Source organism: Halichoeres trimaculatus, unplaced genomic scaffold (genome assembly GCF_033239565.1).
Source record: "Halichoeres trimaculatus isolate MK-OKI-2021-1 unplaced genomic scaffold, fHalTri1.1 fHalTri1_scaffold_15, whole genome shotgun sequence".
Classification (NCBI taxonomy): domain Eukaryota; kingdom Metazoa; phylum Chordata; class Actinopteri; order Labriformes; family Labridae; genus Halichoeres; species Halichoeres trimaculatus.
The window spans coordinates 34488029-34512035 of NW_027437193.1; the positions used below are offsets into that span (position 1 = coordinate 34488029).

The following is a 24007-nucleotide window of genomic DNA, read 5'->3' on the forward strand; positions in this document are numbered from 1 at the left end:
GATCTTTCGACAGTGTGTAACACTGGGCTGGGTGTGTTTGATGTATCTATTCTTTAGCAAAGATTTACAAGATATTTCAAGGAATCCGATTATAACTGACATTAAAGTAGTGTGACTTTTCCAAAGACCACTGATGCAGATGGAAACGAAAATTAAACAGACTGAGTAACAACCTGCGCAGTCTCGGTCCTTCTCGCCCTCTGCAGCTCGTTTAGTGAACCCTAGTGAACTGTGCGTCATGAAGTCAAAAAGACGTACCGCAGAATCACGTCACATATTAGCACAAAGAATAGATCCGTTATCAGTTATAACTCTGCTTTAAGAGCAGAAACTCTGTTGTTTTCCAGCTGACACTGACCCCTTTTCCTGCTGAATGTGATCACGTGCGCTGTGATTGGTTCTCTTCTTCTTCTTCGTGTCTTTAGGGACGTTGCATTTCACTCGACGCTAGATACTGCCATCTGCTGGAACAGTGGTCACAGGGTGAAAACAGTTCCCGCCGCTCTGTCGTTGGTACTGCTACCCTTTATCCTTAACCCACGTTATAACAAAAAATAATTAGCCTAATTGACAATTTCTTTATCATACCACCTGGCAGCGCATTTTGTTCGGTCTGAACTGTAAAAAAGAAAAACAAAACAAATTCAGAGTAAAAGACAGGGACACACAGACATCTGTCAGACAGTCATTAATTTGTTCATTATATATATATATATATATATATATATATATTTATATATATATATATATATATATATATATATATATATATATATATATATATATATATATATATATATATATATATATATATATATATACATATATATATATATACATATATATATATATATATATATATATATATATATATATATATATATATATATATATATATATATATATATATATATATATATATATATATATATATATATATATATATATATATATATATATATATATGCACATAAAACATTGAGAGCAGCACATATATTTTGTAAGTGATGTATTTATTTCCCTTGGTTATGTGTGTTGCAATGAAATGAGCATCTCCAGGCTGGTTGCTCCAACATCTTTACATAGCAACCAAGACGAAGTGATGTCAGAAAACAAACAGCTTACTAAACCAGCTGGTCACAGTGGATTTTTAGTATGCAACATTTTAACTTTCAATTCAACTTTTTAAAAAGCTACTTCGAAATCTTAGTCAGTTCCTGTTCCCACCAACATTTTGAGCCTTGTCAGAAAGCTTAAGAGAAACACTGAAGCAATGTTGTGGAGCCATAAAGCAGTTCACCTGTTTTAGGTATGACACAGTCCTCCAAAAGCTGCTCTGCCAAACACAGAAATACTCTTTCAGCAATGAAAGGATGAGGTGTGCAGTGAAATAATGGACCAGAATCTGAGCAGGTCTTATTCTGTCTTAGGTTTTGGTAGTGTCGGCTGAAACTGTACATCTTCATTCAAAAGCATTACAAAATGTTTGAAAACATAATTCCCCTGGAGCTTTAAGTCCTCACATGCTGATGGTTAAAAACATGTTTCTCATGCATACTGTATCAGAGTTGGCCACTCACATATGTTCATCATCCAATCGGTGAACGTTATACAATCAGCATCACAGACTGACAGACTGGAGAGCAGTCTACGCTCGCTCTGCAGCCCTCTGTTTCTCACAGTTTGTTTCCTGATCAAGAATGAAACAGTGTCTTTGTGTTGGCACAAACATGATGGTTGCTTGATCTGGTCTTTGTAGTGTTTAAATGACTCAGTTTCTCAGTCCTTCCTCCAAGCTTACCATCTCCTCCTTTGGCGAGCCTCTGGAAAGTCTCCCTCACTAGAGATTCACCGACGTCCTATCTACCCAGGCCCTGGCTTTTTATCGCTGTAGTAACTACTCTACTGATAGAATGTGGCGGGACGTCTGGGATTTCAAAAATCCAACAGGAGAGAGGCGTGCAGGACGTGGATGAAGAATGGGTTGAAGAAGTCAGATTAAGAGAAATGATGGTAGGGCTGTTCATCAGGTCTAAATCCGTAGGCTGTGGCAGGTCTCCCAGGGGATGAACTGGTCTGGTCAAAGACATCGTTTCCGTCTCTGAAGAGAAAAGGAAGTAAAGGAAGCACAGAGTGTAAGAGATCAAATATTCTGAAAAACAGCTTCAGGTCTTTAGCGATGGATAAGTGTCCCTGCAGGGGACGAGAGGGAACAAAACTAAGATACAAGCACAAAGCTCACCCTGTTTCAGTGTGTGACCATCTGTCTCTAGAAAAACTAACAATACCGGCATCTTTAGATACTCTGGGTCTCTACAGTCAGACTTTTAAAACATGCTTACATAAGCAAATAATCAGTTTACAACAGAGACTACATCAATCTTTGAGTTTTTTCTTGAACAGCTAGTCTACTTTTAAACGGTTCAACCCCAAATCCATTAGAGCTGAAAAGCTGTTTTAAAAGTTCCAGTGTTCAAAGTCGTTCCTCTGTTATCCAGTATCAGTCATGAGAATACTCTCTGTACAGAAACTTTGTGCTGTAAACTCTTACCGTATTTTATGGATTATACGTCACACTTTTTTCATAGTTACACTGATCATAAAGTCAGGTGTGACTTACATATCAAAATGCATATAATTCAACATGTTGTTAGATGTTAATTCATACTGACAGACATGAACCAAGGAGTAAACATTACCATCTACAGCCACGAGAGGGCGCTCTAGGGTTATGATGCTCCTGCTCCCTGAAAACATTCAGAGACGCTGACGCAGAATGAGATTGGGAGCTTGGTGAACTTGCTTAAAGGTGAATTGCTTGTTGGACCTGCTGGCTTGTTACGTTAATGTAGGTGTGTTCTCTATGCTACTGCTAAGCTAAATAACAGTTAATGTGAGAGGTCAACATACCAACACCTGTTCAGCTCGTCGCTCTGTGAGCTGTTGTGCTGCTGAATGACTTCCTCTCCAGATCAAATGTCTGCTGTTGGTCTTGGATTTGGTGAATTTTTAAATAAATGCAACTTATAGTACAGGGAAACTTATATATTTATTTTTCCTCTTCATGATGCATTTTTTAACTGATGCAACTTTTACTGTGGAGTAACTCATAGTCCAGAAATTAGGGTAACTGAGGTTAAAATAAATAAATGCTGGATAAATGACCAGAAACGTGAAGCTGTTTTTACAACTGACAAAGTCCAACGCAGCTGGAGAACAGCTGATGTTAGTGATGTGAGGATCACTCACACTGTGAGGTGAGAGTCTCCGTTCTGCGTCTGTAGGTCACTGAAGAACTCTGGGCTGATTGAACCATCCACTGGAGTTATTCCATCTGAGGACACAAACACAGGAGGAGACACACACACTGTCATCAGTTCATCAGTTAAAAGCTTTACACACACTGTTTGAAATTCACAACACCTTAACACCACACAGGAAGGATTTATTTTAATGTTTGAGACTTAAGAGTGGGCCCTGAGTTGAAAAAGATTGGGAACCATCGCTCTACTCAGAAACTTTTTAAGATCCAACAGTGCAAAATGTACATTTCTGCAATTTTTCAGCTGCTTTTAAAACTACAAAATTGAAATTAATTTTTTCTTCTGTATCACGGCCCTAGCACTCCACAGACCAATGATCTGTGGAAACGACCACACCATGCAGTCCATGACCAGTGAGTCGTCTCCGTCCTACCTGCGCTGTAGAACAGATCCGTCCTGTCGTTGTCATTTTCATAAAAATAGGGCTCAGTCTCGTCCACCTGTCGACTCTCAACCATCTCCAGCCACTGGTTGTTATGGAAACGGAACTTTTCTGACTGAATCTTACTCCCCCACTCCTCATCGTACTCCTGAAAGAGTAAAAAAGAGGAGTAATGTGATGAGCACCTCGGTGAAGGGAGACTCCATGGCCCCTTTGTTCATCCAGGTGTGCTTTACTCACAGCAATGATATCCAGAGTGTTGTCACACACTTTTCTGATTTCAGCGTTTTTGTCGTGCATCAGATCGATCAGGTAGGCCGGAGCCTCTGAGCAGGAGGAGGTTAAGGAGAAATGTCCTTTCAAAGTGCTGGTGTATAGAAAGGTTTCAGCAGTTGCAGCTGAGCAGAGCTGCCCCAGGCTGAATGAGGAGCTGTGAAATAAGAGTGTCTCATATACATCACATCACCATATTATTATCATTATTGTTGTTATCTGAGTGCACGGTGAGAAGGATACGAGTGTCTTTGATGATGACGTCTCGTGTGGCTTGGTGAAACACCATCTGGTAGAAGACATAGACGATCTGACACACAAACTCGTCGTCCTCCTGTTGGGCTGCAGTCAACAACAGAGAAGAAAGGATTAACATTTCTAGACTTAACTTCACAACAACAAAAGTGAGGCTTGTTTGTGAGACACAAGCCCTGTTTCCACCAAGTGGTCTGGTATGGATCAGTATGGTTTGGTACAGGTTGGATCAGTAAAGCCTGATCCTGTGTGGGAGGTGTTTGAGTCGGATGCCGATGGCTGCATCAGCTACGTATTCATGTGATGCCACAGCAGTACCGTGCTAACAAATCCAACAAAGTAGAAAAATGCGACTAAGTAAACAAAGAGCAACGGTGGAAAACATACAGCAGTTTGTCTTCTTCATGGTTTCCATGCGGCTTTTTGTCAAAAAACACAAATAAGCTTTGTTTCAGAGAATTTCTAGCAGCTGCTGTCACACAGGAAGTGACCATTCTTTTAATCAATCACTGGACTGCTGTGTTTCTAGCTCCACCTTCTGGGTCGGATCAGTGTGTCTGGCTCTCCAACAGAAGGGAACAAAAAAGTGGGACAGTATGGGTCGGTAATTTGGGGACCTGTCCTGGATTTATTCAAAGGAAACGCCACAAAACGTGCGCTGTACCAAGACAAACTGAAAATGGAAAATGGCGCTTCATTCTGCTTCTTTTTTTCCTGAAAGTTGGTGAAAGCTGCACTGATAAAATGTTGCAGAAACAAGAAGGCCTGGATCTATCTTCATAGATAGATTCCCCCCCCCCCCCCCCCCCCCCGGCAGATCAGGTTGATACAGTGTGCCTCAGTGAACAGGACTGCAGTGTGGCTCTTGGACCTGAATAGGACAGTGTTTCTGTGTCTGTGTGTCTCAAACATGACATCATAAAATGAAAGCTTACCATTCAGCAGCTCAATGAGGGCAGGAATAATGCCGGATTTAGCCAACATGGCAGCACAGGCGTCGTCCATCGAAACAGTCCCAATCATTATCACCACCTCCAGGATGAGGTCGTCCTCTGCCGAGCCTGAAAAACACACACACATGCAGACACACTGTTCAAAACCACAGCATTTAAAGGATGAAATCAAATGACGTGATGGAGAACTTTTTATTACAGCCAAACGACACAGTAACAGTCTGAAGTGTGACAAACGGAGGCTCAAAAAGGAAAGCAGCGTACTCTGTGCTCTGAGCCAAACCTAACCGTTCCATGATGACTCCAAGCCGTCAGGGATTCAAACAACACAAAACAAAATTTGGTTTAGAAAAAACGTCATAATATTTGAACAGATTGAGAAATGACTGAACAGTGTCAGAAGATGTGGCGCAGAGTTAGTTTCATATCACTGATGTGATCTTGAATAATGTCCGTACCTGGTTTCAGTCTGTCTTTAAGGAAGGGGACCAGGTTGTACTCCTTAACCACCAACTCCCAGTCCAGATCAGGGATAGTCAGGTTGGCCAGTGTACCCAGGCACTCCAGAACCCACTCCTCCTCTTCCTCTACACGGATCTCTGCTGCCAAGTCCCCAACGTAGTCCTGTCAGAGGAGGAAAATAAGACGATTAAACCTTCATGTGGGATAAAACACTGAGTCTGGTGAAAGGGTTTGCTGCTGGTTGTATCTTATGGTGAGGTCAGACTCACTAAGAACAACGGTTTGGTTGGTCCATCGTGTTGAGAGATGTTCCTGATCATCTTCATCAGGAGGTAGTCCTTTGTTTTCAGTGCTTTCTTCATGAGCATCTTCAACCCATTACCTGGACCAGGAGAAACGTTAAAGGCTCCAGAACATTAGCTCTGTTTGTTTCTCAGACTGTGTCTATGTTTATATATCACCACTGTCCAGTTAAGAAACACACATCTCCACGATCGACAAACTGACTTTCTACTGTTTATCCAGTGTCCACAGTCTGCCCCGCCCACTGTCAGCGCCTAGGGCTGAAATGACCAATGGAAAGACATTTTCCTAAGTTGTCTGGGTAGAACACCATCTCATCCTGCAGTCTCTCTCTGGCAGGGCAGGTTTATGTCAGGTGTGCTCTGTAGTGTGTCAGTTTTTCACAAATGTTTATGTTTCTTGTAACAAAGTATAAGTAGTCCATTATCCCACAGAAGCACTGGGATTTGGTGAGCTGAGACAGACAGGCTGATGAGTTCACATCAGTATCTGACAACTGCCCTTAACATTGTGAGAGTGATTTCAGGGTGAAATCCCAAGAAAAAGCACTGATTACACTGATCACAAAACCGTCAGCAAACAATCGCTTACTAACGTCATGGGACACAAAAGTAAAGTTAAACTGTATTAATGTGTGTGCGCACAGTTTCACCTTCACACATGAGTTGTGCGTTCCTCTTGTTTGCAGCCAGGTTGATGCAGATGGAGATGAGCTCGCTCTTGGCGTCCTCCTCGCTGTGTTCATACAGCAGCTGCATGAGCTGAAACAAACAGTGAAATCTGTGACGACAGAGGGTCAAAGCAGCAGGAAACGTTGAAGAAGACCCCTCACATCTGCTGTGTTTGTAACCGTGGTCCTCAGAGGATCTGAACTCACCTGACGTATACAGTCAGTGCAAGCAAACATGCCCTTAAAGCGGTCATCGATGCTGATGTGGTAGAGGATCTGTAGGGCTACCTGATGGTTGTTCTCATCACCTGTATGAACAAACACACACTCAGACACCAGTTTGATACACACATAAACAACAATTACTCACACAACTTCAAAATGTCAAAAAACAGCTTCTCCATGTTTCTATTACAGTTACTACTTTTTAAAGAGCTGGATCTGAATCAGTGACAAAAAGCCAACTCACAAGGCTGACCAAAGGTTAGATCTGTTCAACTCCTGACAAACTGTCATCTGTGCAGCAGAGGAGCTGAGGGTCAACGGTGCAGAGGCATTTTATCAGAACAACAACTCCTTCCACCACTTGTGTATCTAACACACGTCCAAGGCTGATGGTGGATACCGACCACTTTCTTCATTTTCAACACCAAGGACAGAGTCATAAGCAGTGTTGGGAATAATGGTGTTTAATCTAACGCTAACAGGGTAATCTAATTAATAACTGTTTCAAACGTTATAACACCGTTACTGTTAGCAACAGTGAAATGAGACAAAACTGGGGAGAAGCGTCAGACACTCAAGTAATGATGTGAACAATCATGTCAACACGTCTTTAACAAAGAGCTGATGCTAAAGTCAACTTTTCATGAACAAATCTCACACAGCTACCTGTGTGTGTCTGTGTAACCTGCAGTCAGAGAGGATCTCCTGCAGCATCTTTAGATCAAACCAACTCCAGGGAGAGGGGTGGATGCTTTTCCAGGTTTGAATGTAAGACACAAGTAGCCGACTTGTTTTGACTTGAAAAAACAGAGATTACAGGACCAGACTTAAAATAAGGGGTTGATCTGGTGAAATTACAGCAGGAGTGGAGCCAGAGACAGGGCTAAAAAGCAGGAGAATCCCTCCTAAATCAGGAGAGTTGGCAGGTCTATCTGACCTGAATCACAGACACAGGACAGGAGCTATTTTTTTATTTTTTAAAGTAACACAATAATTACTTCCCCTGGTAACTAACTACATTCATGAGGGAGTAGTTCAGTTACTAATTCAGTTACTTTTCTGGAAAAGTAAAAAGTAATTTTTATGTATTACTTTATTTAAAGTAATTTGCCCAACACTGGTTATAGTCCACCTTGCTGTGACACAGTCTACAAACCCACAGGTCTCACATCAGTGGCTCAGGTCAGACTGCCATCATGGATATCTGACCCATTGCAAACTGTGTTTGATAAAGAGCAGGTCAGTCTGATTGCTCTTTTTTTGTTTACATTTTTTCATTTAAGTATGACTAGTTCCTAACTAATCCACTGCTGCATTCAGAGCCAAACTAAACAGCAGATGCAAAGCGCACACAGTATGTATGACACTAATGAGTCAGCGTGAACCGTTACCCAACAAAGCCGTCAGTTTAGACAAGAGTCCAGCTTCCACCATCTTTGCTCGCAGCCCAGTGTCAAAAGAGAGGTTGAGCAGCAGTCGCAGCGTCAGATTCAACAGATCCTCGTGGTCACAGGGAACCAGGCGAGCCAACTTCTCTATGATGTTCACCTCAGCCTGAGGAGCAGAGACACAGAGTATAAACCTCAGAGAGAAGCTGCTTCCACTGTCACTCAGAGAAGAAAACAGGTCTCTGCCAGTCACCATGTCGTTCTTGTTCTCCAGGAAGATGGACAGCTTTTTCAGGAAGGAAACCACCAGGACCAGCAGCTCCTCATCATCCCTCTCGAGGACTTTGACCAGGAGACCGACAATGTTCTTATTCCTCATCTTCAGCTCTGTGCGGGTGTCCTCAGCCAGGTTCAGCAGAAGGTACAGAGACACTGGGAGAGGAATCAAAACTGTGAGGCGTCTGAGATTGAGAGCCAAGCTGTGAGAGCGTGAAGGCCAACCTACCTCTGAGCAGCTGCTCCTGTTTAGCCAGGAGGCCCTGGTACTTCTTGGTTGCTTTGTCCTGGTCTCTTTTTAAAGAGCCGTTATCCGGCGCAGACTCATGTAAACATGGAAGCTTTAAGGAACACGCAACAAACACTGACTGACAAAATAAAACAAAAACTTTACTGTTATTCACAGCATTAACTGATGAAGCAAACCGCAGCACACTAAAGGATATATGCCTTGCTCTTCTTGCGCAGCTCCTCACGCCAAACATCGTGTCTCTTCAGTTCATGTTCCACCACGCTCATACACAATGCACCAATTTTATAGTGACACACAGCTCCATGAAACTGGGAGAAACTAGCAGAGGAAAAAGAAAGCGTTATTCTAAGAGAGAAAGATCAAGTGGAGCAGTAAAAAACAAAGACCTGTGCTTGTCTGTGTCACCTGGAGAAGCAGAAGAAGATGTAAATGATGATGGTCGCAAGCTCCACGCTCTGTCTCCAGTCCTCCCTCAAGACTCTGGCCAGGGCACCGAGAGCTGCCTCTGCACACAGACAAACACAGGGCCTTCATGTAACGTGACTTTCCTGGTGAAGTGGATAATGATTCTGTCAGTCCCAAACAATGAGCCTCTTTCCAGGCTGACATCGTACCATTGTGAAGCAGCTCCTCCAGGTTGTCAGGGTTACGGGCGAGCTGCAGTATGAGAGCCGAACCTCGGATCTTCTCAGGGATGCTCTCGTAGAGAAGCTCCACATACTCATCAACTCTGGTTATACTGGCCTCCTCATCTAACTGTGTTATAACCAGAATCAGAGACGCAGTCAGTCACTGGGAAATACTGCTGAAATGCTGGTTATGGGCGCTGATTATCGGTCTGTCCCTAATAAAACACCTTTGACTTGGTGGCCATGAATGTCACAGGACAAAAGAAAAGCAAGCATGCAGATTCAGGTTGGGTTTCTGATTATTACCTCTACTCCTTCCAGCGGTGTGAGCTCTCTGGGCTTAACTGTCCTTTTCACTTTCCTCTCAGCTGATGATACAGGAACAGAAACATTAATTAAATACGAACAATTTGATCTCAACAATCTTTTTCTCATGTGTTCAGTATTAAGTTTGAAGCACACTGATATCCTTTACTTTTTAACTCTTTTTATTTTTTACTTTCAGCAGTTTCCAAACCTGCCGTCTCTGTGTGCCTTTAACAGATGCTTAACGGCTTTTGGTCGACTTTGGTGTGTTAAATAAAGTTTGCTTGGATCACAGTGACGTAACTCACCTTTTCCCTCCACTACGGGTGACTTTCTGATCTGTAAGTAATACAGGAGCTGCTCCACCTGAGGCAAACGAGATGAAGGGATGAGTTTACACTCCTCCACCACTTTCTTTGCCAAGGCGCTGACATCTGTACTGGGAGAAAGGCTTTTCACACGAATACTGAGAGACGAAAGAGAGAAGACAGAGAAGGAAGGCAGATACAGATTTAACAAGGTTTTCATTTTGGGTTTGATGGTGAAATTTAAAACTGTTTCAGCTGAATGAAAAGTGAGAGCACAACTAGCAGTATTCAAGGACTCTTTCATAGATTTTAACAAGCAGCTGCTGACAAACAAAGTTATAGACGTTAAAGCAGTTCACTTTTAATCAGGACGGATAGGTCAGAAATAACAGAAGAGAAAATTCTGTTTCACCCATGAGAACAAATGTAAAACATATACACACTCACATTTTTTGTCCTTCTTTCCGTTCGCCCAGCATATGATCTCCACCCTCTCCCAGGATGGATGCCTCCACCTCATAGTGCACCACCAGGGCCTTCTCTGTGGGATGGACATCCAGGCTGCCCACGGTCACTTTCCTTTGAGTCAGATTCAAAGACAGAAGTTTTGCCACTGTGAAAAGCTTTACTTCCTTCTCTCATACCTTTGTGCAAAACAGAAAAGTCCAATCAGGTACAGCACTATGTAAAAACTCTTCGGCCTACATCCATTTCCTTCTCTCAGATTTTATGAGGATATGTACACTTATTTATAAGGCACTTTAAAACAAAAATTACCTTTAAAACAAATACAAACTGTCGGCGACAGAAAATGCTGATAAAGGACAGGGAATGCGCACAATAACAGATGAATTCAGTTTGACAGCATGTTACGACACCGAAGGCTGCACCTGTCTATCGACCAGGACAATGGGTTGTGCGCACGGTGACACGCCCAGAAACACAGACAGCTAGCCGGCTGAGAGTCTCCTCACAGCGGCTCAGATGATGAGACGAATCAGGTCAATAACGGAAGGAGCACCAGAGGAAACAGACATCAAACGGATGAATGATGAGGATTATCAGCCCCTGTTTGTAACCCTGCCACACCCTCTGTCCTCATCAAGGCAGCGTAATGCAGAATCAACTCCACTGTTGTTAAATAGTTCGATTACATGCTTTTTAAAAGGGAAGGAAAAAGAGAAAACTGCAGGATTAGTTTTCATTTAGTTCTACGGTAAAGTGTTGAATTTATCCACGAATTACATCTCGTAAAGCTCCAGGTATCACTCGCTGCGGCTTTCAATAATAACTGTTCACACAGATTAAAGAAACCATTTAATATCATTAGCTTGTTAGCTTAGCTGTGCATTTAGTCAAAATTAATCGTCTTCACTTCGTCTCACCGTTTAAGGTAGTGAATGTCATCCTGCATCTTCCCAAAGTCTGATGTAACGGATTTAAGACTGATTTATGGGTTCAAAGAGATCATAAGGGCCACACCAATCACGACCATCTCCGGTGATCAGCGACTCGCTAGCTGCGGACGCTTCTTCTTCTTCTTCTTCTCTTTGTTCACAAACAGAGTGGACCAGCTCACGAACGCTTTGCCGCCACCTACAGGACGACCGGGCACCTACTGGTCCACTGTAAACGTGGACTCATACCTTTGGGTGTTTTGTATTCTCTGGCCGGCACAGATGCTGCACACACACACATGCACACAAATACAGAGGCACAGGCAGAGCGGATGATCGCGATTAAGTAAGTAGATTTCATTGAAAGAATGAACAGTCATGACTCCACTTGTTCAACAGACACACAGAGAAAATGAAAAGCTAACGTCAACTCCTTTTTCCGAAGTCTGACAGTATGCTTTGAATAACACAAAACGCTGATTAAGCTTTCATCTGATGTGGTGCGCACACACAGACACAGACTACAGAGCGCCAAGGATCGTGATTAAGTGCATTAAAACACTGAACAATTTATAAGTTAATTATCACACCGTTTGCTGCTGGCTGGCAAACAGCCTCTCCTTTATGATACAAATAAAGACTGTGACAGACAGGTGACATGCTGACATCCTCATCCTCTCATTTATGACACAATATTAAACTATTTAAGATGCCTTCCATGTCTACCATACTGACTGTTATTGATCCAACTCAGAGGATACATTTGTGAACATGGATGGCTCTTTGGTTCCAATAAAGAAAAAATGTATTTTGGCTATCTACCTAGTTTTACATTATTATTTATATGTGTAAAGGTCTGTGTATTTTTAAGTTTTGTATCATATTCATATTTTATTTTTGTTGACAGTTTGATAAAAACATATTTTTGAAGAATAATTTGGTGTAGTGTAGTTATTCACTGAAGTGTTTCTTCTAGTTTTAGCACTTGTATTGAGCCTTCAGTTCTTGTAAAGCTGCTGTAATTGTGATCAGACCAGTGTTCATGCTGGTCTTTCATTATTTAAAATCGTCATACAGTGTGTTTTAAGTAGCATGACTTGTATTATGCCATTAATAAACATTAAATATTACTATACTATCAGAAAATTAATTACAACTGATTTTTTTGGGGGGGGGAGCAACTTTTTGGAAGGGGGGGGGCATGACCCCTGCGTCACCCCGGGATTTGCGCCTATGTGTGAGTTCTCTTTGCTTCGAACCATTTTGATCTGGAGGAATTTCAAAATGAATTCACATGTTTATTCCAATATTTGTACCAGCACACTGTAATTCACTGGAAAGTCAGAAATTCATTAATTATAGCAAACAACCAAAAAACATTTGTCTGTTCAGGAATAAAAGTACATAACTGGAATTTGGAAATCAAAATTTTTTACAAAGTGCTTCGTTATGTTTATTTATTAATTTATTTTAGGATTTTAGAAATATACTGTTTAGCATGGTGTATTATAAAACCAAAGAGCCTTATCCTATGTGACAATGCTAAGTCAAGTCTTAAAGGGAAAATAAAGTACTGAGCCCCCAAAGGGATTTAGGCAGAATAATCAAAAATTAGTGCTGGGCAAGTTAACGCGTTAATTTTGCATTAACTCGTCAATCTATTAACCCCGTTAAATATTTTATCGCACGTTAGTGCATGTTGCTCACATGCTTTTATTTTGTAAATGTCTGTCGCTGACTGGAAGTGAAATTGGCGGGAAAACACAATGAGTAACCAAAACCAGCATGGAGAAGAGGGGCATTTCGGCTATATTTTTACATCCATCGCCTGTGTTATAAAGTCAGCTCGTCTACCAGCTTCAGACTTCGACTTCGAGTTTGACGGTTGTCCTTACCGGTTTGAGCCTGAGTACACGGACGAGGAGCTCCATGAAAGAAGGATGCAGAGGGAGAGAGACGAAGAGCTGGCTCGAGAACAACAAACAGGAGCACGTCCACGACTCAATGCCAACTGGTGGTGCGCTTGTGGACAGTGTTCGCCTATGGCAATAGAAGAGGAGCGTGTTTGTTATAACGATGGATAGCGATGGATGAAAAAATATAGCCGAAATGAGCGATTTTGCAGAGATTATGTCCCGCGCTGAAGCTCCCTTGCCGTGGCCCCCGCTAAGTGCGGCTAAAATCAGTTGGATCCAAATAACTTCTGAGGGACTCCGAGCTGCACGATGTTTGTCTGGGTGAGTAAACGAGCATGCACACACCTATAAATAAGGTCCAGGTGTTAAAAAACCGGAGTTGCCCTTTAAAGGCGCTCGCCGCTTAGTGTATCAGTCCGCGCGCGGCGTGCCAGATATAAACAAACGCAGGTAGTCCGCCAGGACAAAGAGACACGATGAGAACTAGAGCCTTATTTAGCGGTGTTTTTGTGTGAAAGCAACGCGCTGAAAATTCTCTAAATAAAGTGTGAATGCAGACCGATAGAGTTTTTCGGTGGGAGTTCGTTTATTTCTGTTTTTGGTCAAGTAAAAAATGGCCCCAGGTGTTTGGTGTGTGCACCCCTGGGCTTCTGCTGCACAAAATCACTGCTGTAGGGGTAATTTCTGCCCTAAACCTTGTGATAGGACCCAACTTGTTCCATCCCGGAGTATCACTTTAATGCCCTGACAGTGGCAATAAGCTTTAATTTTGTTTTTACATTTTGTAAATTTGATTTGCACTAAATATGTGATTTAACTATTACTGTATAACAAGTACTGATTTAGTGTTTGCATGACAGATGTTATGGAACTTTCACGATGCGATTAATTATGATTAATCAGGGAAATCATGCGATAAATTACGATTCAAAGTTTTAATTGTTGCCCAGCCCTATCAAAAATATATGTTTCCAGTGGGCATGTGAAACTTCCTCGTGAGCACCAGTTAGTTTCTCATGCACACAAGAAACATATACTTTAATTCTTTCTGCCTATGTCCCTTTGGGGGCTTCATAAAAAAAGAGAAAAGAACTAAGGAAAAAGAAAGAATTAGGTTATAGGTGGTTCTAGAGGAAATAAATAATTAGATTCTTGAAAAAGCACTGAACTACATTCAAAGTGTCTCTATGAACTGAATGTCTGTTTTTTATGGAATAGGATAAGGGCCACAAAAAAGGGGAAAGAAAAGAAAGAAAAACGAGGTCCAAAATTTGAAAAAAAGTATTATTGAGAGTAAAAATTCAGAATTTTGACATAAATCTCAGAATAATTATAGAATAGTAGTAAAGGAAAAATATTAGCTCTTGTCTCCAATGGATGGAAATAAATAATCTAACATACTGCATGATGTTTCTTATTTATCGTCATTTACTTAGAAAGGAGAGAAATCAGTGATTCAAAATAATTTCTGAAAGTATAAATATAGTAATCATTTAAAATAATTTTAATCACATCTGAGACTGCTGAAGGTCTGAGTATGTCTGGCTCAGTAACACAAAAGACGACGTGTAACGATCTCTGGGTCTGGCACATCCTCAAGAAGAAGTGTCAGAAAAGAAAGACACCCCGGTAATGTCTCGCTCAACCATTAATTTTACTCATTCATTACCTTTAATGCGTGAAACTCAGTAAACCAGTGTGATCGTACATGTGAAGCAAAGAGGAACAGTCAACACTCCTTCAAAGGATGACACCTCCCTGTAGATTAAAGCGAAGCTGACAGATCTCACATTAAAATGAGTTATTAAAAAAAAATAATGAGAGATGTTTCATTTCCCAAATCTAAGTGTCCTTCACTCATAAAAAAAAGTTTGCATTCTGTTGGAAACAAAGGACTTATTTCCACGTTTGTAAGTTAAAAAAAAACAGGCTGTGAGGCTGTTCTCTTGCAGGGAAGCTCTCCTCATTTCAAACCCCCTGACTGAAGCCTTGGTGGCAGGGTGGCACTGCGGTGTGTGATGGACGTCTGGTGCTCTGACAGCCACAGCCACTTACTCAAGAGAACAGATCGAAACAGTCTTCCAGATCTGGCACATCCCTGGACCCCTCCTCATGACAGTGGTCAACAGATTCACACGGTTGTTCTCTCTTCTTCCTGTGCTTGTAGACTGTGCTTTTGTTCTTTCCCTCCTTTTGGTTTCCCTCTGTGTCTCTGTTCAGTCCGTGAGGATGACTTTGTGGCTCCTGTGAGAGTTCATTTTCCAAGACTTGTTGTGTTTTGAATTGATCATCAGACAGGGCAGACCACAGATTTTGGTAAAACCTGCCAAAAACAAAACAAAAAAAGCAAAAGCAAACATTGAGTAGAAGCCATACCTGTCAGCATCTGCCCCTACATCTGTATATTGTATCTGTAAATTTTAGTAAAACTCTTTATCCTATAAAAGGAAATTACTTTTACAGAATCACTGACAAGGAGTTTCCCAATGAGCAGACCGACCTCTCTATCCGTCTCAGATTCTCCTCCATCTTCTCATTGGCGATCTGAGCCAGGAACTTGATGTATTCATGGTCAACCAGGAGCAGTCCATTTCTGCTGAGAGGAACCTCCAGACCGTGGGTGCTACGGACTGCCTAGAAGACCAAATATATCAAAGACACATTAACATATAAATTGCAGTCCGTTTAAACAAAGAAAAAGTGCCCCAGTCACTGATGATCAATACTGCAAAAAACCGTACCATCAGGATTTTCCCCGTCCTACCGACAGTGAGACCAGAGTTTCTGAAGCCGGAGTTAACAGCCACTGCGTGCTGAGGGGGTAAGCAGACTAAATTAATACATTTATGCTCCAGGTGGTTTATTTTATGAATGTGAAATTCAGTTTGACTCAAATACCAAAACAACTGGGACACTAAACAATTCAACAACCAAGCATCCAACCAATAAAAAGTGATTAAGATGTAGGAAAAAGCTTTCATCCACAAAACTCTTCATTTGCCCAAACTCAAAATATTCAATGCGCAATGTTTTAAACAGAAATACTGATAACAACCATCTGAAAACAGGATTGTTTTCTTTCACCAACCAATAAATGACACTAAAAGACTCTCCTGTGCAGTTAATAGTTCACAAACTGTTTGGTTTTAAATATAAAGGGGGCAAGTTTTTCCCAGCTATGTTGCTCAAGGCCCAGGGGAGAGCGCTGGCACCTCCACACCACCAGGAGGCAGTCAGGATGATGGGTGGCACTTGATTATTAGTATCATTGTTAAAGTACCTGTGAGGAGTTTGAAAATGAGTGCGTCTCAATGCGTTAACTTCGTGCTTCCTCCGTCCTCTCTCATCCACGACACCGGAAGTACTTTCCCAGTCGCCATTTTGAAGACTGTCCCAAAGCAATAATTGCGCTCAGAGGAGAGAGGAGAGAGGAGACTGATCGGAGGAGCTATGATCGAGGAGACACGAGAGCCGGCTTTGCAGAAGTCTTTTTACTGACAGACACGCCCCCATATTGAATATCACTCTCTGATTGGACGCTGCAGCAGCTCAGACTTCACATGAAACTTCACAAACACACAACAGAGTTTAATGAGAGAAAAGACGAGCTGAGGACAGGCACGGAGGATCGTTCAGAAACTGATCATAAATCTGGTAATTAAGTGTTTGTTGTGAGTTTAAAGCACAAAACACTGAACACAACCATCATCAAATCAATATAATCAGAGGATTAATACAGAAAACTGACTGATCAATAATATCTTCCTGAGACACAATAAGGTGGGTCGTATTGATAGTAATATAATCCACTTTATCTGATCGTGAACTCTGAAGCTTCAGAGTTCACGATCAGATGGGCTCAGGAGAAAGGATAAATAATTCATAAATAATCTCACAATTACGCATTTTACTGGCAAAGGGATCCGTGTTCTTCTAAACAGCACACAGAATAAACAGAGAGCAGGTTTTCTTCATGGTCACGTGTGTGTTTAACTGGTTAAAGGAACAGACAAAGCTCTGTTACTGTTTCTGTTTGATAAGAGTTATTACAGCGCACGTGCCCAGACGCACAAACAGCTGTTAGAGCTGACTGACAGATGATCCAGAGGTGATCAGCTGATGCCGTCATCAATGAAACACGTCGCTTCATGTGACGCTCCGAAGGAGAGGATGTTCCATTGCTCTAAAAACCAATCTCCTCCGTTCCTCTTTCCTCTCTTCATGTCCTCGCGTCTCTCCCATGCATCTCTGGTGGGGGGACTAAGACGCAAGAGAACGACGCAAGTGGAGGAAGGAAGGATGGAACTTTGGAGCTTTGAGACGCACCAAATGATCTTGAAAGTCTCCCTTCCAGATATATTCCTGATTGTAATCCACCCTATAAATTGAGATTATCAGCGCCAATATTACTGGTTATAAGTTATTTTAAATTGCTGCTTCTTAGCTTCCTGATCGGGTTGACCAGATTGATTTACAGCATATCTAAGTCTCCATGACAACTCCACGCCGGCTGATGAAGTTTAGCAGAGAGAAGAGAGATCTGTGTTTTTCTCTGCTGAATGTGATTAATTTTGTAGTGATGGTGGACACTGGGGCCTAACTGTCAGACAGAAAAATGACAGAAGAGCAGAGGAAAGAGAAACAGGAGAGAGATAGAGCACCAGCTAAAGGCTAAAACAGGGGCTAATGTGTTTGTGCTAATGTAGCCTCCAACCCACAGTCAGCAGTTATTCTGCAGTGGTCTGTTCAAACTTGAGAGTCTATCAATAAAATGAAGAGCCAGGTTACGTTAGCTCTGCTTGGTGAGGTTGGAGTTGGTAGATGAGCTCTGGTAGGACAGAACCAGGATTCACTAACGTTACACGTTACAGACACGTCTCACAGCACCGAGCTGTGAGTAGAGATAAATATAGACAGCTACTAAACTACAAACAAACTGACAGTGTTAGCTTGTTGTCACGTCAGCTTACAGATACGTCGGAGGCTGCTGATAGCACTACATATAGCCGGCTATTGCAACATCTAACATCTGTGCTTGCTGTCAAGTTTTAAGCCATAGCGTTATGTTACTGTACTGATAAGTCCCTCACCTTGACACATTGTATCAAGAACAAAGTTGACTTGAACAAAGAACATTTGTTTCTATCTGATCTCCATTTAATTCCAAAATAAACACACACCTTGCTGAAAGTAATTTAAGACAGTGTGCAGAGACTCTGGGCCACAAGATGGCGAGGCAATCTAATTAAAACAGATCCTCCTCACAGCATCTTTAATTTTCCTCTGTTTATTTACAGTATCCAATTTTCTGTCACTGGCTACAGTGGTGGGGGCTGAGTAATGTCTTTCTGTACCAGCTGCTCTGCAGCACCACAACCAGAAAGCCACTTCATGAAGTGAATTTAAGCTAACGTTGGCAAAAGATGAGAGTGCTGAAATATATAGCTGCATGACCAAAGTGAGGTTATGTTTTGCTGAGTTGACTAAATTAAGTTTGACTTATTGCACACATCTTTATTCAGAACACTTCATATCTGGAAGAAGACAACCTGCTGTATCTCCTGAACCCACTGAACTGAAATCCATACAGAGCAAGGGTTCAGGAAGAAAGAAGTTGAACTAACATCAGGCACCATTTGTATTATTGAGTGAGAAGTGGTGTTTTAGCTTTTTTTTATCAAAAGAATTTTTAACTCCCACAGAAAGTTCTGCCTGAACTGTGATCCTCACCAGCAGCTGTGCATCCTTCAGCTCTCGACACTGAACATGGAGAACAAAGGGCTCAAACTTCAACACTGCATCTGCACTGGACCTGGACAGACCAGACACCTGGAGAGGGACAGAAATAAGATTTTTAGTCCTCTGAATTTCTGATTTATCACATTTAATACAATTTACAGAAGCAACTCATATCTCACCAGTTCCTCAGATTTGCATTTCTGGTGTGAGACAAACAGCCAGACACAATCCTGTTTCTGGACACCGCTGCTTTGTGGCACCTAGAGAGGACAGACAGGTTTCAGGGCCAATACAAATATGCTGATTATCAATAGTTCATCAGACTGATATAAAGTGAAGTGAAGTGGTAGAGAAAAATAAAATCTTCGTGTAATAACTCTGTAGCTGGACCCGTCATTAAAAAGCAGGTTACTTCATAACTTTATAAAATTTCAAATCTGGTTTTCGCCCCACTCACAGCACAGAGACAGCTCTCATCAGAGTCACAAATGACCTCTTGATGACCTCTGACTCCGGCTTCACTTCCCTCCTTATCCTTCTTGACCACTCTGTTGCATTTGATACTGTTGATCACCACATCCTCCTTCACCGCCTTCAACACGATATTGGTATCTCTGGCACTGCCCTCCAATGGTTTCAATCTCGGCCTCACGGGAAGGACCGAGTTTGTAGCCCTGGGGGACACTAAATCCAACCCCCACACTGTCACCTGTGGGGTCCCCCAGGGCTGTGTCCTTGGTCCAACCCCCTTCACCATTTACATGCTCCCCCTCGATCGTGTCGTCAGCAGGCATGGAATACAATTCCATTGCTATGCTGACAACAATCAACTCTACTTCAAGGTTACCGCCTCCTCCACCTCCCCATACTCTGTCACTCAACTTGGACTCCTGCCTGCAAAAGATAAAGGCTTGGATGAGCGAAATTTTTTTACAGCTGAATGGCTCTAAAACGGAAGCCATCCACATTGGTACCCCTCACCGGCTCCATTCCTCGGTCATTTCCTCTGTCTCCTTTCTCGGGCACAACTTTCCCTTTTCCCCTTCCATAACTAATTTGGGGGTCATGTTTGACCCCCATCTTAGCTTTAAACATCACATTACTCACATCTGCAAAAACTCCGATCATCTCTCTCCCGTCCCGCTACAGGGAGGCTCATCCATGCCTTTGTCTCCTCCAGGCTGGACTACTGTAACGCACTCCTCATCGGGATCCCGGGCAAGAGCCTCCAAAGGCTTCAGTATGTTTAGAACAGCGCTACCCAGGTCCTGATGGGGGTGCGTAAACATGACCACATCACCCCCATATTTTGCACTCTGCACTGGCTACCTGTTCACCTCTGCATAGAATTCAAAATCCTCCTTCACACCCATGACTGTCTGCACGGTGCAGCCCCCACCTACCTCACCCAACTCCTCCACCCACACACTTCAGACAGAACCCGGTCAGGCCAACTGCACTGTCTGCGCCCGCCCAGGACTCCACTCAGGACGATGGGCGACAGGGCCTTCAAGGCTTCTGCTCCACGTCTGTGGAACGCGCTCCCTGATCACCTCAGGGCTCCACAGTCAGTGGACTCTTAAAAAAGGTCTTAAAACCTTTTCATTTCGCATTGCCTTCCCTGGCTGATTTTATTGTTTGACTGTCTTTTACTGTTTTTTTACTGTCTTTATCATTGTTTTTATTGTTTTATTTTTTCATTTAATTGTGCACTTTGAGATTTGTTTCACGAATGTTAAGTGCGTTATAAATAAAATTCATTATTATTATTATTATTATTATTAAAAACCTCCAACAGAAATAAAGATAATTACTGTCTTTTTCAACCATAGCCCACACCTTTTACAGTCAATGGATGTATGAGCCAGTGAGGTGCTCAGGTTTACTTTAGTCACAGTCGTGCTGGCTGTGAGAGGTGAAGAAAATCTGAGCTGCAAGAACAGAAACACCTGCAGCAGATCACATCATCAGCCTAATAGCAGTTTTGATTATGATATACTATAGAAATTTCAGATTTTTTATGTTTTTATTTTCATTTTGTAACGTTATTTTAATAATAATAATAATAATGTTTAAATTATCTATGCCATTAATAATACTAATAGATTACGTATAATGTTAAGATTTCATTGACTCAGGAATTGATGTTGTGAGGCTCATAAGACAATGATTTAAATGTTTCTAATGTATGACTTAGGCAATAATGCTATTTGGTTAACAATCTAATATATCACATGAGCTTTGACTTACTGTCTTCTAGCAGTTATAATTATTTTTATTTTTATTATTATTATTATTAAACGTGGGACTACCCCCCCCCCCCCCACAGGACAGTCCAGTGCCCCCCCATAGGACAGTCCTCCATAGGACAGTCCAGTGTGTCTCCCCCCCCAATTGGACAGTCCTGTGTCCCCCCATAGGACAGTCTTCCATAGGACAGTCCAGTGCCCCCCCCCCCCCCCCCCCCCCCCCATTGGACAGTCCTGTGTCCCCCCATAGGACAGTCCTCCATAGGACAGTCCAGTGTCGTCGTCCCCCCATTGGACAGTCCTGTGTCCCCTCATAGGACAGTCCTCCATAGGACAGTCCAGTGTCGTCCCCCCCCATAGGACAGTCCTGTGTTGAGTCCCTCCCACCCCTATGCTCTCACCCCATCAACGAGGATGACTCTTCCGGAGCAGGAGCTGGTGGTGAAGAATTGCTCACAGCCGTTCAGCAGAGACACTACATGTTGAATATCCTCATCCACGCTGGACTTCTTACTGTGGTCGAGTTTGCCCAGGCACTGTGTTTTCCACAGACTGAATGTTTTCTCCATGTCCGGATCACAGGTTGTACCAACAGTCTATGTAAAGAGAGACTGTATCTAGTCCATGTACAGTCTTTGGTTCAGGTCCAGTCATGTGTTGTGTCTGCAGACAGCTCCACCGTGTTTCTCTCTCCTCTGAGCGGATTAAAGTCAGAACGGAAACAACATTCAGCTTCACCCGGAGCACTCAGGGATGGTGTAGTCCGTGATTCACATGTGATAACAACACAAGTAACGATTTAACAACAAAAACAGCAGCCGGTGCTCCTCTTCTTCACCATAGTCTGAAACTCATGGACTGATTTTCTTCTCCTTGAGGTTTACGGCGGTTCACATCAACATCTATGTTCTTACTGCCACCTAACGGAGGATAATGATATTACAGAGTAAAATAAAGCATTTACAGTGAGTGGAAACAGAGGATCTTCCCTTCATTTTTATATGAACGTATTATTCCCCCCCCCCCCCCATTGTTTTTACGAAACAAATTATATGTAAATTGTACAATTAAATTCACAGTAGCTAAAATGACAACCACATTACCATGAATTAGGATGGCTGTAGAGTGTATTTTTCCACATTTGTGTCATCTGAAATAAAGTTTTTTGATTAGTGAATTTTTCCCTGGTTAATTTGCACAGGATCAAAACATGGATGGCCTCAGACATTTTAAAGTGAGCTTTTAAAATGCTTTTGTATTATATTTGGGGCTTTATGATGGAATATTGATTGGATATGGATAATGGATATTTAATATAGTGGTGAAAAGATCACGTCAAAGTTTGAAAATCCCCCCTCAAATTTCAGGTGAAACAAAAATTATGTTTTTATAGTTTGGGCGCTGCAGAGATGTTTTCAGTTTAAAAATCAAAAAGGAACGCAAAGAGAGAGGAAGGAAGATAAATGGAAGAGAAAGTCAGACTGAGAGCTCTATCCCCTCTTGGACTGACATGATTTTGCTGGCCCAGAATCTATAAGCAGAGAGAGGAGCAGGGAGAAAAGTAAATCATTGTGATATTCAATCAAATTAAAGAAAAAGGGTTCACACATTGTTCTATGTTTAAATTTTTCATGACAGCATTCTGACTCATTGCAGAGTGGAAGGATTCTGATCAACCTGTGGATGGTTGTCTGTTATTAGCAGAGAATCTAGAGAAGAAGTACGGTGGCCTGTGGGTGTCAGACAAATTGCAAATTAAAACCCTTTGCAAAAGAAAAAAACACATCCACACCAAAGAAAAACACGAAGGCAAACCCCACTACACAATGTAAGTACAGCCATGATGGAAGTTAAAAAACGTCAGCTTTGGCAATTTTCTAATGGTCGGTTATCCTAACGGACACAGAGGAGCTGTGAGTAGCGTTGTTTTCTGTTATAACATCAGCTAAGATAAACATATCTTTGTAGGGATATCATCTTGCGATTTCTTTCTTGTGTTGTCTTATTATCAGCTTTAACAATCAGTCACGCTATAATGTTAGCATTATAACTACATTTATATTGTTTGCCTTCATGTTTTTCGTCTGTGAGTTTGTATTTTTTTTTTTAATTTGTTGCTCTCCTGACAGCTACAGACCAGCATAAAGAAGTGAATTTGATGACATTTCACACAAAACTAAAACCAATCAACTGTATGTGGTGTCAGCTACAGGAAAAAAAAACACTGAATACATTTAAAATGGCTTAATGATTTAAAAAAATATAAATAAAAGGAAATTTCACCACAGAATAAGTCAACTTTAATCCACGTGTCATTCTGAATTTGTCTTAACACTGTGTAATATTCTGAATTTGTCTTAGATCCTGAGTTAATTCGCTAATTTGTAAATTGAGAGCCTGAAACTGCCCTGAAGCAGTGACATGACCATGTTTGAATGTAGAACCAAAAGATGAATGAATAAATAAATTATTAAAGGTCTCATATGATGTTATTTTCACCAACATTGCTTACAGGACTTTTTACTACGTGCTGCAGCTGAGTTCAGCTGCATATTCATCCTCAGTGGAGGATCCTCAGCCTCTCAGCCTCCCCTCTCATTATCCATGCAGTGATCTGAGTTGGCATGGATGCCGTGATAATGAGTAGCTGTGCTGTCCGGCTGTCAGGAAGTTGAAAGGTGGAGATCTGCGGATGGGGCA

The 24007-nt window shown here is 41.9% G+C and overlaps 3 protein-coding genes across 5 annotated transcripts in view; all 3 read right to left on the reverse strand.

Moving 5' to 3' along the window:
- Positions 1-391, reverse strand: part of depdc5 (DEP domain containing 5, GATOR1 subcomplex subunit) — a 31639-nt gene extending 31248 nt beyond the window's left edge. For all 3 annotated transcript variants that reach the window (XM_074688499.1, XM_074688500.1, XM_074688498.1), the window contains exon 1: positions 174-391. The gene's annotated coding sequence lies outside the window, so the exon portion shown is untranslated. The remainder of the gene's footprint in view (positions 1-173) is intronic.
- Positions 392-992: 601 nt separating this feature from the next.
- On the reverse strand, positions 993-11568 carry LOC141804552 (kinesin-associated protein 3-like). Its single transcript, XM_074689025.1, has 20 exons — positions 11392-11568; positions 10454-10585; positions 10007-10164; positions 9699-9760; positions 9378-9519; positions 9169-9268; positions 8955-9081; positions 8740-8836; positions 8488-8666; positions 8238-8400; positions 6829-6929; positions 6604-6712; positions 5918-6030; positions 5645-5810; positions 5169-5294; positions 4222-4320; positions 3946-4031; positions 3697-3853; positions 3250-3334; positions 993-2101 (listed from the first exon to the last, which is right to left on the reverse strand). The coding sequence occupies exons 1-20, from the start codon at positions 11418-11420 to the stop codon at positions 1999-2001; spliced, it is 2334 nt and encodes a 777-aa protein (XP_074545126.1). The 5' UTR covers positions 11421-11568; the 3' UTR covers positions 993-1998.
- A 3107-nt stretch (positions 11569-14675) lies between these two features.
- Positions 14676-22187, reverse strand: tyw3 (tRNA-yW synthesizing protein 3 homolog (S. cerevisiae)). Its single transcript, XM_074688963.1, has 6 exons — positions 21709-22187; positions 19238-19318; positions 19050-19148; positions 16061-16132; positions 15820-15953; positions 14676-15642 (listed from the first exon to the last, which is right to left on the reverse strand). The coding sequence occupies exons 1-6, from the start codon at positions 21874-21876 to the stop codon at positions 15375-15377; spliced, it is 822 nt and encodes a 273-aa protein (XP_074545064.1). The 5' UTR covers positions 21877-22187; the 3' UTR covers positions 14676-15374.
- Positions 22188-24007: the final 1820 nt, after the last annotated feature.

Coding starts and splice junctions, on each gene's coding strand:
- tyw3 (XM_074688963.1), bottom strand. CDS start 21,876: ATGGAGAAAACATTCAGTCTGTGGAAAACACAGTGCCTGGGCAAACTC. Junction 19,319..21,708: donor GAGTCATCCTCGTTGATGGG/GTGAGAGCATAG, acceptor TGTCCTCTCTAG/GTGCCACAAAGCAGCGGTGT. Junction 19,149..19,237: donor AATGCAAATCTGAGGAACTG/GTGAGATATGAG, acceptor GTCCCTCTCCAG/GTGTCTGGTCTGTCCAGGTC.
- LOC141804552 (XM_074689025.1), bottom strand. CDS start 11,420: ATGCAGGATGACATTCACTACCTTAAACG. Junction 8,667..8,739: donor ACAGGAGCAGCTGCTCAGAG/GTAGGTTGGCCT, acceptor TTCCTCTCCCAG/TGTCTCTGTACCTTCTGCTG. Junction 3,854..3,945: donor ACACTCTGGATATCATTGCT/GTGAGTAAAGCA, acceptor TTACTCTTTCAG/GAGTACGATGAGGAGTGGGG.